The 14,143-nt window shown below is 36.4% G+C and overlaps 1 protein-coding gene across 1 annotated transcript in view; it reads right to left on the bottom strand.

The window, feature by feature from the left end:
* Positions 1 to 13,561, bottom strand: part of SKAP2 (src kinase associated phosphoprotein 2) — a 111,829-nt gene extending 98,268 nt beyond the window's left edge. Inside the window, exons 1-3 of the mRNA XM_010007645.1 lie at positions 13,486 to 13,561; positions 8,888 to 8,993; positions 6,485 to 6,510 (exon numbers count right to left, since the gene is read on the bottom strand). Of these exons, the coding sequence (XP_010005947.1) occupies positions 6,485 to 6,510; positions 8,888 to 8,993; positions 13,486 to 13,561 (208 nt within the window). The remainder of the gene's footprint in view (positions 1 to 6,484; positions 6,511 to 8,887; positions 8,994 to 13,485) is intronic.
* Between the last annotated feature and the right edge of the window lie 582 nt (positions 13,562 to 14,143).

Below are 14,143 nucleotides of genomic sequence, written 5' to 3'. Positions count from 1 at the left end.
CGTTCCTCTGTCAAGGTGTTGCACTGCAGTGTTCACTCCACCTGCTGAGGAAGACTATATAAAACTGCAGTTGAAGTTACATGTGTTACTCCTTGAATAGTCAGAGGAGTCAGTGTTGAGCAGCACAAGACACTATTCCTCTCTTCAGGTGCCAAGTACCTAAAATACACCCCAAAAGCATCGATAAATTAAAGAAAAGCATTCAACTTGCATTTATGTAATAGAAAACCGAACTACAAAGCAACAATGAGCACCAGGTAAATGTATCCAATACAATCTGCAGGCATAATTGAAAGGATTACTGCCTAATCAGACATCTAAAAGCAAAGCATGCTCAAACAAAATGTCTATAGACTCATTAGTTGGCTGCCATTCCATTACGATCACACATAATGTCAGCAGTGCTTTGAACCTGTGCCAATGACAACAGCATAAATTTTGCATCTCGTTTCTGTGGCCATAAAATTAATGATCAGTTTAAAAATACTTCTTTGCAAAAGTTATTGCACAAAGAAATGACATGAATGTGTCCCTGTTATGTAGTCACAAGGATAATTAAGGAGTTGATGCTCATTAATATAGTTTCTTGTTTCCCCAGAATAACATATGGTTTATCTGGAAGTTGAAAAGAAGTTTAATTAACAGTAGATAGTTAACAGTCACAATATCAAAAAAGTGCATATGAACTGACTGTATTCTCCAGTTTCTGCAATTTAAACTAACCTCTTACAGGTCTGATAGCAGAATCAATATTTTATGTTATCTGTACAAGAAACCCATACAATGTCATTCCTTATTAAATGCTGCCTTTTCCATTACAGCTTATTTATTGATTTAGGAAATAATGCATACCAAAGGGTAAGTGTACCACATTAGGAATGGAGCATAAAACAAACTCTTCTCATTGTAACAATTGCTGTGTGTCAGTCTATGCCCCATTTTAAAGATTTCCAGCAGATGTACTTGCTCCAAGCTGAATAGAATGAACAGGACCATTCTGCTTTACAAGAATACATTTTTTTTTTAATCGAGAATTAATTTTCTGCTGCAATAGTGTGATTATAGTAACCAACTCCTAAGCATTGAAGATACTGCTTCCACCACTAAACCTAAAAAAAGCAAGTAAGAAATTTCAGCCAATGCCTCTAAAAAAGACTTGCTAGTTCACATCCTCAGTTCACTAAACACTTTCAATTTATTTCTAAAAAAAAACTAGACAAGAGTGATGCATTAAAATTGCTCAAGTATAAGAGAAATAAAACAACTCACAAAAATAAAAAGATATGCAGGTCAAAACACCCTGCTTCTTGCCATTTCAGAAGGTCCTAAGTCACAGCAGGTTGAAATAACTTCCTCCCATCCAATCTCTGGTGGAGTAAGAGCCCAAACAAAGGACTGGATGAAGCCATCAAGCAAATCAATGCAAGGTTCTTGCTACAAAGTTTTTCACACACAAAAAAAAAACCCCAAAGCACAACTAGATAGTTACTTTCAAGGTGGCACAGGAATACTTTAGCCCCTCGACAGTTGATTTTTTAAGAAGATGCTACTGACCCAATCCACAAGTAATCTTGCAAGACTGACTTCTTCTGACAACAACTCTCTCAATGGACACTTTGCCATACAATCTGCTCCAACACACTCATCCCTGAAGTGTCTTCTAGAGTCTCATATTAACATGATTGTTTTCATGACTTGTTTTGTAAGGGTCAAGTAGGAATTCCTTAGCAGCTATTTGTTAAAAAAATGCTGAAACAGCATTAGGTTTGTAAGCAAATGCACTTCAAGCCAGAAAAGCAACAAAACTTTTACTTGCTGAGTTGCCTCTGGTTCTGATGACGCACATCAGGATAAGAACGCTTTTTGCTGAACTGGTGGCTGCATCTTGTGCTGCTTGAAATTACACTTGGCATAGACACTTCACAGATAACAGCTGCATGTAGCTGAAAGGCACAACATGGTAACTTGCCTGCCACGAAACCCTCCAGACTTCAGGATAGAGTAATATTTGGCACACTTCTAATGGTCTCTGGAAATATAACATGATGAACCTCAAAGGACTGCATAACAACTAAGACTTTTTTTTTTTCGCATTTATAGTTAAAACTTAACCATGTATTTATGCTTCTGAGTGAAAGTTTGAGTGTGTTAAAACATAGAACCCACATCCACATACTGCTCTAATGACCACAAGCTACTGCCTCCCTTTCTTAAGTTCAAAAAGCCTCCTACCTGCTGCCATTTTCTGAAAAACGGAGTGCATAGAGACAAAAAAAAAAAAGCCAACAGAAAGTACAAAGTCTTTGCATATAGTACAAAGCTTGGCTATTTCCAGGAAGCAGGTGCCTCAAGCTCCAAACACTCAGTACTCCACCAAGAGCTGAAGTATCATCTGAGTAATTTAAAGGTTTCCTACAGGTGCCCCCAATAATTACATCGAGAATAACCTATGTTTCTAGAGCATTGTTGTTAATCTTCTCTTCTACTACAGAGAAATGAAAATGGACCTTCATCAGTTTCTATCAGACTGAAAAGCAGTAGTTAGAAAATGTCAAATCATACTTTTCTGCATAAGTAGTGCCAGAGTTGTGTGCTGCAGATCAGATAAAAGCTGTGCTGAGTGCTTTATGGGGAATTTGTTCTGCAAGTTCCCACATTATGACTCGATTTGGCTAGTACTTTTGGTGTCTCACTTTCAACCCCAAGCCAAAATCTTTTGTGAAAAGTGATTAAAAATATATATTCTACTAAAATAAATGCAAAGAACAGATGGCAAGTGAGCTTCAAACACAAATACAGCTTCTACAGCTTATAGTGCTTCTGCCAAAATTAGCACTATTTTTAGCATAAATTGAAAACAAGATTCTTTTAACAAAACATTTTGGCAGCCATGGTATTGATTCAATTAATCACAAAACAGAGAAATGCCAAAAACTGTATTTACTCAAAATCTTTGACAAAATCTAGACTTTATATACTTAGTGGAATACTAGTCTCATAAAAAATTAATCCAATTTCTATGAAAATTATCTTAGTTTTCAAGTTCCTTCCCAGTTCTAAGATCTAGAACAGGTCACTTTGAATATGACTATGGTTTTTTGGTTTTGCTTAAACTAAGATGAAGAGGCAAACATTTCAAATTAAAAGAAAAGCAAAGCAGCAGTTACTCCGTTTTTTAAATGCAATTAAAATAATCTTTGCGGTAGCTGGAAGGAAAGGTGAAGAATGATTCACACCATGTGCCATGGTATCATGATATAGTAATTATCATACTACCTGATCGTACCATATCAGCTGTAAGACACATCTAATCAGTTTTTTAATGTAAGAATAAAATAAAGATAATAAATGTTTAATAACTTAATAAAAAATAAAATTGTCTAAAGATTAGTGGTTTGGCTATTAATATAATTGTAGTTTTGTGGTCATAAGAACAACATGCACTTTCTTTGTCCATCTTCACACTTAACTGTAAAAGTCAGCATAAATCAGATAACATATGACACGTGAGAATTAAATGTTTTCCTGTACAATTAATTTTGTGTCTTTAATTTTCACATGAACCCACTTCTCCTAAAAAGCATCACTTTTCAGTGTGCAAACAGAAAATATATTTTTTCCAGCCTCTTTACTGACTTGACAGACAATGTAAGAAGGCTTTTTTTTAGGAGGATGCCAGAAAGTCCTCAGGTACATCAATGTGGTTGCAAAGATGTATGTGTCCACTTTCTGAAAGTTAAGAGATACAGACACAGATGATTTTGGTTTTAAGGAGCCTGCTTCTACTTGCACACATGCTCTTCATTTTTATTTTTTATTGTTCTTCTCTTAAACCTCCTTGCCTTATCTTTATGGAATGTAAGATTCTGAATGCTAGTGGCCAAAGCACATGGAACAAGAGCTCACCTACAATACCTTGGTCAAACTGACTAGTCACTACATACAAAGCTACTGAAACTTTCTAGAACATGAGGTGATGAAAAAGAATGGAGTGGCAAGCTGATGCCCACAAAGAATTTTGTAGAACAACTCAAAAGGTAAAGGAGCTGCTGTTCGAGAGACGAGGATCAAATTTCATTATATTATACAGGAAATATATAGATTTTGAAAGTGTTAGTCCTCTTCTTTTGGCCTCCAGAAAGATTCTTCTAGATGCCTCTGGAAGGATGACAGGTCGCAACTCACAAGATGAAAAGAGCTGATATAGTATGATCAGGTAGTATGATAATAACTATATCATGATACCATGGCACATGTATAAATCATTCTTCACCCTTCCTTCCAGCTACCACAAAGATTATTTTATTTGCATTTAAAAAACTGAGTAACTACTACTGCAAAACAAAGAACAGCAAATAGGAAGTTTAAACATGCTCAGTATTTTTTATTTTTATTTATTATTTTTTATTATTTATGTTAGAGGGAGGAACAGGAAAATGCCTGACTGTCACTGCCACCTCCGTTTTTAATCTTTTCTCAATATTTTCATTTTTCAGTTGTCTAGGTGTGCACAGAGGTATGAATGGGCACGAAAGTTGACCTCACTCAGCTGCAGCTACTGTTTTGTTATACTAGTAGCTTGCCAAGAATCTGACTGCTTACCTCCACATGGGTCCTTTGTTCTACACCTGTACAAGTCACGCGTAATTTGTACAGGCCTAAGGTAAGAATGACACAACCAAATAAAGTTTAGCACACACTTCTTGAACTCTGGAAATCAAACCAACACCCATACCAGTGAACCACATCCCTAAAATATTCTGCAAGTAAGTGCAGGCTCCCATTTCTCATTATTTTTTTCATATTCATGCATGTAAATGGACATGAGTTTGGAGAAATCTTGCCTTGCTTGCCAAAAACAATAGTATGATTTTAGAGTCCTCTCATTTGATTGACAAACACTGGAAGAAAACTAGAGTGTCAGCATTCACAAGCTTCACTTGTGCATGGTACTATGATCTGAACCCAAGAGATACATCAGGAGAATTTAAAAAAAAAAAAAAAAGCAATATATCCTTCTTAAGAATCCAATGCACTCTAATAAAAAGAATGACTGAATGCAATTTTCACAGATATCAGAGCAAGTTATACAGTACCAATTACAGACTATTTCAATTCAATAATTAATTTTACTGGAGATAATGAAATCTCATCTTTATTGATAAATTGTTGAATCAGTAAAGAAATTCTGAATTAAATTGCCAGTTAAGAATGTAAATAGACTAGAATTTTCTTGACCTGCAAAAAAAGCAAACCAGTAAATGCAAACTCTGCTCTTTGTAGACAACTCTTATGTTTATTAGAGAGTCATAGCCTCAGAAAGTTATTACATCTTCAAAAACATGCTCTCCAGAAAGTCAGGTGCATTTGCAAGGTAACAATCACCCCATTTAATTTAATTGTAGTTGTTTTCTTAATAAAATAACATTTGACTTTTCCATCCTTATTTCTGTTGGATAGTGGGGACAGAAAGGAGACTACATTTTTAACTTCAGCAAAGGTGCTGAGGTGCAATACAAAAAAAAAAAAGCACATTATTTTAATACACTTTTTACATAATAGTTTGAGTTTTAAAAATCTTGGCCATTTTGGGCAAGTTTCAAGGTGTATTTTCTCTTTCAGTTGAACTGCTATGGCCATATAACTTGATTTAAACAGGGATAAGAAATGTATGAACTTGTTATGCTTTGTAACATACTTGCCTAACAGGGCTTACATATTTTCTCTTCATCAGGAGGCACACTGTAGCCTACACATTTGAATCTCTTTGCCCAGAAACAGACAGTACCTCAACCACTGAAAAAAGTGAAGCTTTGCACAGGCTTTTTTGACCTCGCACTGTGACCCTCATACCAGCATCTACAGGCTGTAGGTCACGACCTCAAGAATTAGCATCATGGAAATAAGAGCCCTTCCAGGTTCCCTTACAGAACAGAACACTGCAGCAACAAACTCCTCCGTCTTCTCTAAACTGAACCCTGCGCATTTGTTTTAACTCTACTAGAAGACAATAGATAACCCACACTTCAGTTTTCATTACTGGCACACTAAATCACCTCCTCTCACAGACCTGAGCCCCCACGAGCCGCGCCATGAAAACGTTCATTCAGTGCAGATCATATTGCCACTAGGTGATCCTATTAAAAGGTTAAAGAAACATCACGATGGAATTGAAGACTTTGGCAATGTTAAGAAAAAAGGCTGAAATAAGCGATCCCTATTAAAATGGCGTTTCCTAAGCGGGCTGCTCTCCACACACTTCCTCAGGAAAAAAAAGCAAACCACACCACCCCGCATCACGTCGCCTTTCGCAATGCTAGGCGATCGCTAATGAAGCCAGGCTTAACAAGCTCCGCTTGTATTAAATCCTGAACTAGGTTTCTAGGTCAATCCTTCCCTCAGCCGGCGCTCCCAGAGGTGTTCCGGGAGGGATGGATGGATGGGGGGGGCGGGGGGTGGGGGTTGGAATCTGCACCGCTCTTACCTTTGTCCTGGAATTCTTGGGGATAACTGCGGAAAGAAGAAGAAAAAACATCAAGCCGTGAGCACCTGCAAACATAACACAGAACAACTGCGAACTTTCAACAGGCTTTGTAGCTGAAGCTTGGCACGCAGGTTTCCCTGCAAAATGTGTTAAAGAGTCTCTATTTTTGGCTAAAATATTTACTGAGTTCTTGTTTTGCCTTTGCAATTCAGAGAATCCTCAGTCACTTCAAACAGGACTTGAACAAAACCAAACTCTGAGCAGCTTTTTCTAGCAATATACATTGACTCAGATACCGTAAGGTATAAACATACAAAAACATGGTTAATTTCAGTAAACTTCCTAAATGTTCGTTTCAAAAAGTTTTGGGCACAAGTAAAAGCCCCTAAGCATACTTTTGAAATAAGATACTACATCAGCAGGAAAAAAATCCACAAATAGGGATTTTAGTTGAAGTAATTTATGACACACAAATGAAATTAAGTTAATTAATAATTAACCAGAAATTTAAAAGGTACTGCATGCCTAAATTTAAAAACACTTCATTTTCAAGTAGGAAGATCTCAAGCTCTTTAATGCCTAAAAATAAACCTCTGTCATCCCAGATGGAAAAAATACTGTTTCTTCGGAGCTAAATTTTGATATTTCAGAAACTAGGATACAGTTTGATAGATAAAGATAAATAATCCAGAGTTATGTAAAATTGCATCTCAAGAAGCATGGACTAGTTAGTGTGAAAATAAGAGGATTTCACCAGAAGTAACTGGCAAATAAAATGCAGCTGCCAAGACCATCTTTATGGACAATAAGCAGTAGGGTGTGCATCAGGTTAGTCAGTAAGGAGATACTTGTAAGTAACAAGCAGGAGGGAAAGAAAGGGTCTAGGCATAAGAAACTGAGTCATGCAAACAGAGATAAAAGGCCAGATGTAAGAAATTCTGCCCAGCAAGCAGCACTAATAGTTAGGCATAGCCCAACATGTGGGATATGAAAATCAAAGATGACAACAATGTGCATATATTTTGTAGCCTGCATGAAAAGCAAAACGCTGTTAACAATGAATAATACTACAGGAGAAGGAAGGAATTAGAAATTAAAATAAGATGCAAAATCATGGGGTCATGTCAGTGAGTAGCAAAGGATTCAGCGCCAACTGTGCTCATAAATGCAGGCGCCTTCCTTTGCTATTTCATCATGCAAAAAACCCTAAGTTCAGTTATAAGATTGAAGAAAAGTCAGTAGTGCTGTATCTGCAAGTCATCTGTACAGTCCCAGTTGGCTCAACAACCCAGAAGGGAAAATATAGAAGAAAAAATAAAATCCTGGTTCCTTAAAAGAAAAAATAAATGTGTGTATATTATTATTGTTGTTGTTGTTGTTATTATTATTGTTATTATTATTACTAATAATAATAATCCTAAAAACTAGTTCCCTAAGCATTTGCAGCCTGAATCAAAGGCACATAGATCTTCAGTTACAAGGCTTTGGGACACATTTCATGTCTTCCTGCAGTTACTGTGATATAAAGAATTATGTCATGGCCAGATGACTGTGCTGTCTTTGGAACTGTAAACAAGTTGCCACGAAGGCAGGAGCATGTCATCAAAGGAAAGCTCAGGAGATATCACAAGGGAGTGATCAGCAGCAAAACAGCTTGTTTGGAAACAACAATGGTAAAAGAACAGCAAGTAATAGATTATATCTAGCATATCTATCAACTATATCTCTAGTTGATTAGAGTTGTAAGAAAAGAGATTTTGTAAAGAAAACTTTGTAGTGCAAATAAAACTACAGCCAAATCTCTTTATCTGAAATGTTAGAAAATAAAACACAACAGAATAGGCTCTCAAATGACACCTGATATTCAAAAAAACAAACAAATACAGCCCTCTGCTTAGTCTGTCATAGTACTTCACTATTTTAATACTGCTGAAACAAACTTATGATCTATAGTTTCCAGTTATGCTTCAATTTTCTATTGCAGAGCTTAGTGACAGAATACACAGTAAAGCAAAGTCAGCATTGAATCATACTGTTTTACACCAGATGAGTACGGTGACAGGAAGCTAATTCATTTTCTCAATGCATTGTATTTCTCATATTTTAACGAATCTTACTAAAGCAGAGGTGAAGGCAAGCTCTACCCAACCAGCTTGCAATGAGGATTCAGAATATTACAGCAATTCAAATGGGACAAATGTTCCCATTTATATTCACATCTCTTACTAAATTGTAGCAGCTTTGAGAAAGATATAAAGACTTGAACCCATGCTGATTATTTGACAAACTCAAGACCTAGACAGATTTTTATTTGTTAATACTGTTAGTGGTGATTAAAAGATGAAAAACTTAAGTTATCATTAAGTGATTTTACACCATAATAAAGCCATGAAGCTCACTTACCTTGCCTTAACATCTTTTATCTTCTTAAGAAGAACCTCCCTGTTTTCTTTTGCTTTCTTGGATAGATTTTCCCCTTTTAGCGTTTGGGAAATAAATGTGTCAACATCTAAATAAAGAAGAAAAAAAAAAATACACTTAAAAAAAAGATAAATGCTGCTGCAATGACTTTGTCCTGATGCTACTGTGAAAAAAACTAGGAAAATTCTTCTCAAGCCTACACACAGTGTAGTTAATGGACATTTCAGATTCTAAATGAGATACATTTGTTCTCTGATCTACTTATGCTTAGCACAGCAAATCCTATGGTGACATTTGATTCTTGCTCACTTAATTATGCCACCTAAGTCCTAATAAATTGCAGTACTATAACAATTACTTTCCATCACCTAAAGTAAGGAATAAAGCTAAAACATGGAAATAGCCTTTATGCATGTATTACTGCCATGTTATTTCGGAAGTTCAAGTTACAAAAGTGGTTGAGTAATTCATTATTTCAGCAGTAAAGCCTACCCAGCTACTAATATATTGCACTTACTGGTTACAGTATTTTCAAATGTTCTCACATTGCCTCTGAACTCCCTACCTGACTAAGAATTCATATCCAAAGCCTTAATCCTGCTGACAATTAGGTAGGCACAAAAACTATACTGAAGGAATCAAGCTCAAGCATGTACTTGAAGTTAAGCATACTTGCACTTGTAAAATCATAAACTAAGGCTCTACACTGCACTGTAATTTTTAATTCTTATATAGAAGATACATTTATATAATCAAGTAGAATCAAAGCATTCCATTAAAGTTTCCATTGTTCTTGGTAAGATAAGAAATATCCATTCAATAAGATAAAAACAACGCAGTGACTGAGAATTTGGGGGACTGAAACTCCTCCAAGTAGTATGTTTTCTTGCTTAACAAAAAACAGTGTAACAGTTCCTTATAGCTACCAACCAACATATGGTTATCCTGGAAACTGAAAAGTAGAAATATGACCCTAAAATCCTGATTGTTAAATTTCTCAGCTGTAGGGATAATAACTGTTTATTGAATAAGGGAAAGCACAGATAGCGACAACCACCTCCCCATGGTGCCTGTCAACTCCCCCATACACACACACAGATATAAAGATATATCTATATATACACACTGTGGCTTAATCTATGTAGAAACCTATAAATATATATACATATATGTGTATATATATGGATAGAACTATTTTAATCCTGTAACTTTTCAAATCAGATAAGATTTTCCATTTTTATAAAGAAATAAAAACCAGCCAATTAAGTACTCATATTTTGCATGCAAAAGTTTACCATTTAAAATTACATTAAATTAATATTTACCGCCAATTTCCAAACGGAAAACCTGAATTGCCTGCTTTTTTCTTTATAAAACAGAAGTTCAACAGAAAAATATCCCACTTTATATTACAGGCTACAAGAAAACAAATTAAGTCGAGTTACTCTTTGACAACACTAGCATACCTATTGCAAAGATGTTATTCTTTAAAAATAATTTACCAGATTCTTATTTAGATGCTTAGATTGCTGCCTTCAAAAAATGTGGCAAAAATCTTCACTTTTTAAAGTATTTTAGAGTTTTGAAGAATTATATTGTTTCCCCCACCAGAAAAAAGAAGCCTCTCCATTATATTTTTCTAAGCAGTCCTGAAGTGGAGGACTCACACTCAGTACTATGTCACTCCTCCCTTAAAAGAACAGAAGGAAAGACACTTAACATGTGTATTAATGACTCCTCCAGACACACCCCTGACAGCTTCTATGCCATACACCAAGCATCCCTAGAAGTATTTTGTCCTAACCCATAGAAAATGCATTCATCTTCACAAATTCCAATTATCAGGATTTCCAGGCAAGTGGGGAAATGAGGACCCACAAAATCCAAAGACATTGACCAGCCACAAAACATAGGTCAGAAAACTTGATGCTTTTACTACTCAGGGCAAAAACCAAAACTGTCAACAGTTTTTTTTCTCAATGAAACCCAACAGGATTTTCCAGTACAGACCAACCTGTCACTCTGGGAGGGATGGGCTGATGAAAAATTTCTTCCTTCATATTTTCATGTATTTATTTTGAAAATTAGCTATCAGCTTCCAAGTTCTACCTCAGAAGCAAGATGGGAAAGCTTAGAAAAATTAGTACCATTTATAAACAAGGAGCAATGCTTGCACAGTAATCTTTGGACTCTAATTAATCACAGAAATTTGCTTCAGAAGTTTTTGTTTTAACTTAGTGGGCTTCTTTACTTCTTTGAAAAGCTCAAAACCCAGCTGAGAACTCTGCTGTGTCAGGCTCTGACTGACTGTCAAAGCTTTTTTCATATACAAAGATAAGACAAGTAAGGAGTACGTGGGAAAGCAAAATCAAGTTGATTATCATAAGCAAGAGTTACCACTTCTGGCTTAAAATATAGGATAGATGCAACAATATGAAGGACTAGCCACATTGCTGACAGAATCTGTTATTTTCTGGAAGAGCTTGGACTTCAAAAGCAGAAATAATGCAGAACTTTTAACCATAGAAGGGCAGAGCAGAAGTGGATGCTCCACTTATTCTCAGTATAAGTGGATAATGTGTTGAAGGAGAGGGAAAAAGCAGAGAGACAGAGAGCAAGCACATACAAGAGCCTGACAAGTTTGTTGTTTCTGAAGAGAAGCAGTTACAGAGAAGGCATCCCTGGGGTGGCTTCCCTCTCTCATGAGAATGTAAAACAAGCTCTCCAAGCTTAGGTATCCACAATCAGAATGCACTGTACTCATCACTGAACACTATTACTTCCATATTTCCAGAGAAAACACATAGCTTGATTCATCACAATCCCAAAATATGAACACAAACCTGATGTACACATGATCTGCAACAGGATGCTAAAGCAGCAGTTTACTTGAAAATTATGCTTTATTGTACCATAGATTTTTCTTCTCTACTCAGAGAATGTTACATATCTTCTTCAAGCCCTGTTTGGATCTGGCATTGTAAATCTATCCAGGATGTGCCAGATGTGTGTGACATGAGTAACTTATCCTAAAGTCCTCTGGACAAGAATCAGGGAAGTTACCTAAGTTATGATCATCATAACTTACTACCTGTACTTCCACATTGTAGAAGATTATGGAAGGAGCAGTTCCTGCTGTTAGAAAAGGCTTCATCACTGGCTTAATATAAGGGAATGTTCACATAATTTTGCTGACATTCCCCGAAGTGATTTAACTTAGAATGAGAACAGAACTCAGGACGTCAGTATGATAGATCCAAGTCTCATACAGGAACTTCAAACAGAAGCAGCAAAATTTACCCATTTCTCAGCACTATTCTCATAGCTTACTTGCTTTTCCTTCACCAGAATGATCCAAAACTTGATCTCTCCTCTGCTAATGTAATGCAATACCAAAAAGGAAAGTGTAAAGTACTAGTCACAAGCTCTTGAGTGTAGTAGACATGTTTCTTCATGTTTCAGTAGCAGTTGGTCCACTGAGGAGTTTAAAAAGGAATAAAATATAAACTACAAAAAGAAAACCTCCTTGAACAGATTTCTGATTTAAAAGCACTAACTCTTCAGTTACCCACAACACAAAAAACAAATTGTCTATTTCCATAAACTGTTTGTTCCTAACAAATTGAGCAGCTCTTCAGTATCAAGGATTGCAGAGACTCAGCTGTTTCTATTGAAAACACTACAATTTCAAAGAGAAACTTTGGAAAGCTACTCAAAACTTCTTAACATTTTTTAAGCTTATGTGTTAGACTGCTTGATATCTTGAATGCCCATGTTTGTTGCTCTGTTTCTTAAAGCTCCTGATTTTAACTTTGTGTGAACCATACCCCAGAGAATTTATTTGCCTCCAGCAATGAAAAATAACTGCCAAACTGAAAAGATCTGATTGATATGATCCACTCAGAAATTGCTCTGTCAGATACAAAAGGGACATCACACCACAGTCCAGCTCTGACCACTTCAACTACCTCATACAGTTCAAAGCTTAATTGCAGTTCATACAACAGTTAAAAGGTCATTTTAATTTAATTTTCATCTACATTCCTTTAATAAGGAAAAAAGCTAAGATTTATCTTGCTTTTCCTCGTTAAAACATTTTGTAGTTCTCCTTATTACCATGATTATAAACAGACAACACTGCAAGTTTTTCATTGTTTTAAATCTTTGGGACTATTTTCTTTGATGAAGTCTGAAACTACCCAGATGGGCTTTTTCAAGAACATTGTAAATTCTTAGCCCAAAGCAAGTGCTGTGCGAAAGAGTGCTAATCACAACAGATCATGGCACTTTTGTTGTTTACAGGGTTTAATATCATGACCATAAGTAGCACTTAATAAACAAACATCCTTAGGAAAGAACTGCTTCATTTTTGTGTCAGGGTGGGCTGCAGAGACTCTGATAGAGGCACTCAAAGACTGAGGCCTGGGGTCTTCCTTTCTCCCCTCCTCCAGCAGAGAACCACAGTGTTGTCCATCACATTATCAAGAAGCTAAGTCACTTCATGACCTGATGAGTTCATACCACTTAAATGACAGAAAACAATTATAAACTGGTGATGAGATACATGTGTTTCCCATCCCATGGCAGGGCACACACACAGCTTTGTCCATGACCTGAGAACGCAGGCTCCTGTTTCAAGACCAGACGCACTTCCATCATATGACAAGGGACACTTGCTTGGTGTCACCTGGTTGATGCACTGCCAGTCACACAGGAAAGGACTGGTAGGTCAGCAGAAGAATTCTTCCAGCCACCATGCTTCTCCCATCTCTCTCCTCTGCCTCAAGGACTGAGAGAGCCAGAAATCGGCTGCAAGCCAGAGAATCTGGGCAGCCAAGCCAGAAAATTTTGGAAGGTAACCGCAAGCTCAGCACATTTGTGCATACAAACTGGCCAAAGATGACCAATGCTAAACAGATTGCCATGTATTCTTCAGTTTTACATGGGCTGGCATTAGAAAGAAATTAATTTGATTACAAAGTTTTTATGCAATACATTAATAGGGAACAGGTCTGAAGACAAATTATCAAGCAGTATCTGTGTCTGTCCTCATGAATCAGTAAGTACTTGAGGATTTTGCTTCTGCTCCCTCCCTTCCTTTCCAACTACATTTAAAAGTCCTTCTCCAAAGTTTGCTAAATTCTCTAAATAAAACCAACACAAACAGAGCACATGATGTAAAATAGAAGCTACTGACACTCAAAGATGTCTAAAAATACTACCTTGATCCAGCCTAAC

This window comes from Chaetura pelagica, unplaced genomic scaffold (genome assembly GCF_000747805.2).
Source record: "Chaetura pelagica isolate M959 unplaced genomic scaffold, ChaPel_1.0 scaffold10, whole genome shotgun sequence".
Taxonomy (NCBI): Eukaryota; Metazoa; Chordata; class Aves; order Apodiformes; family Apodidae; genus Chaetura; species Chaetura pelagica.
This window is presented reverse-complemented; position numbering and strand designations above follow the sequence as displayed.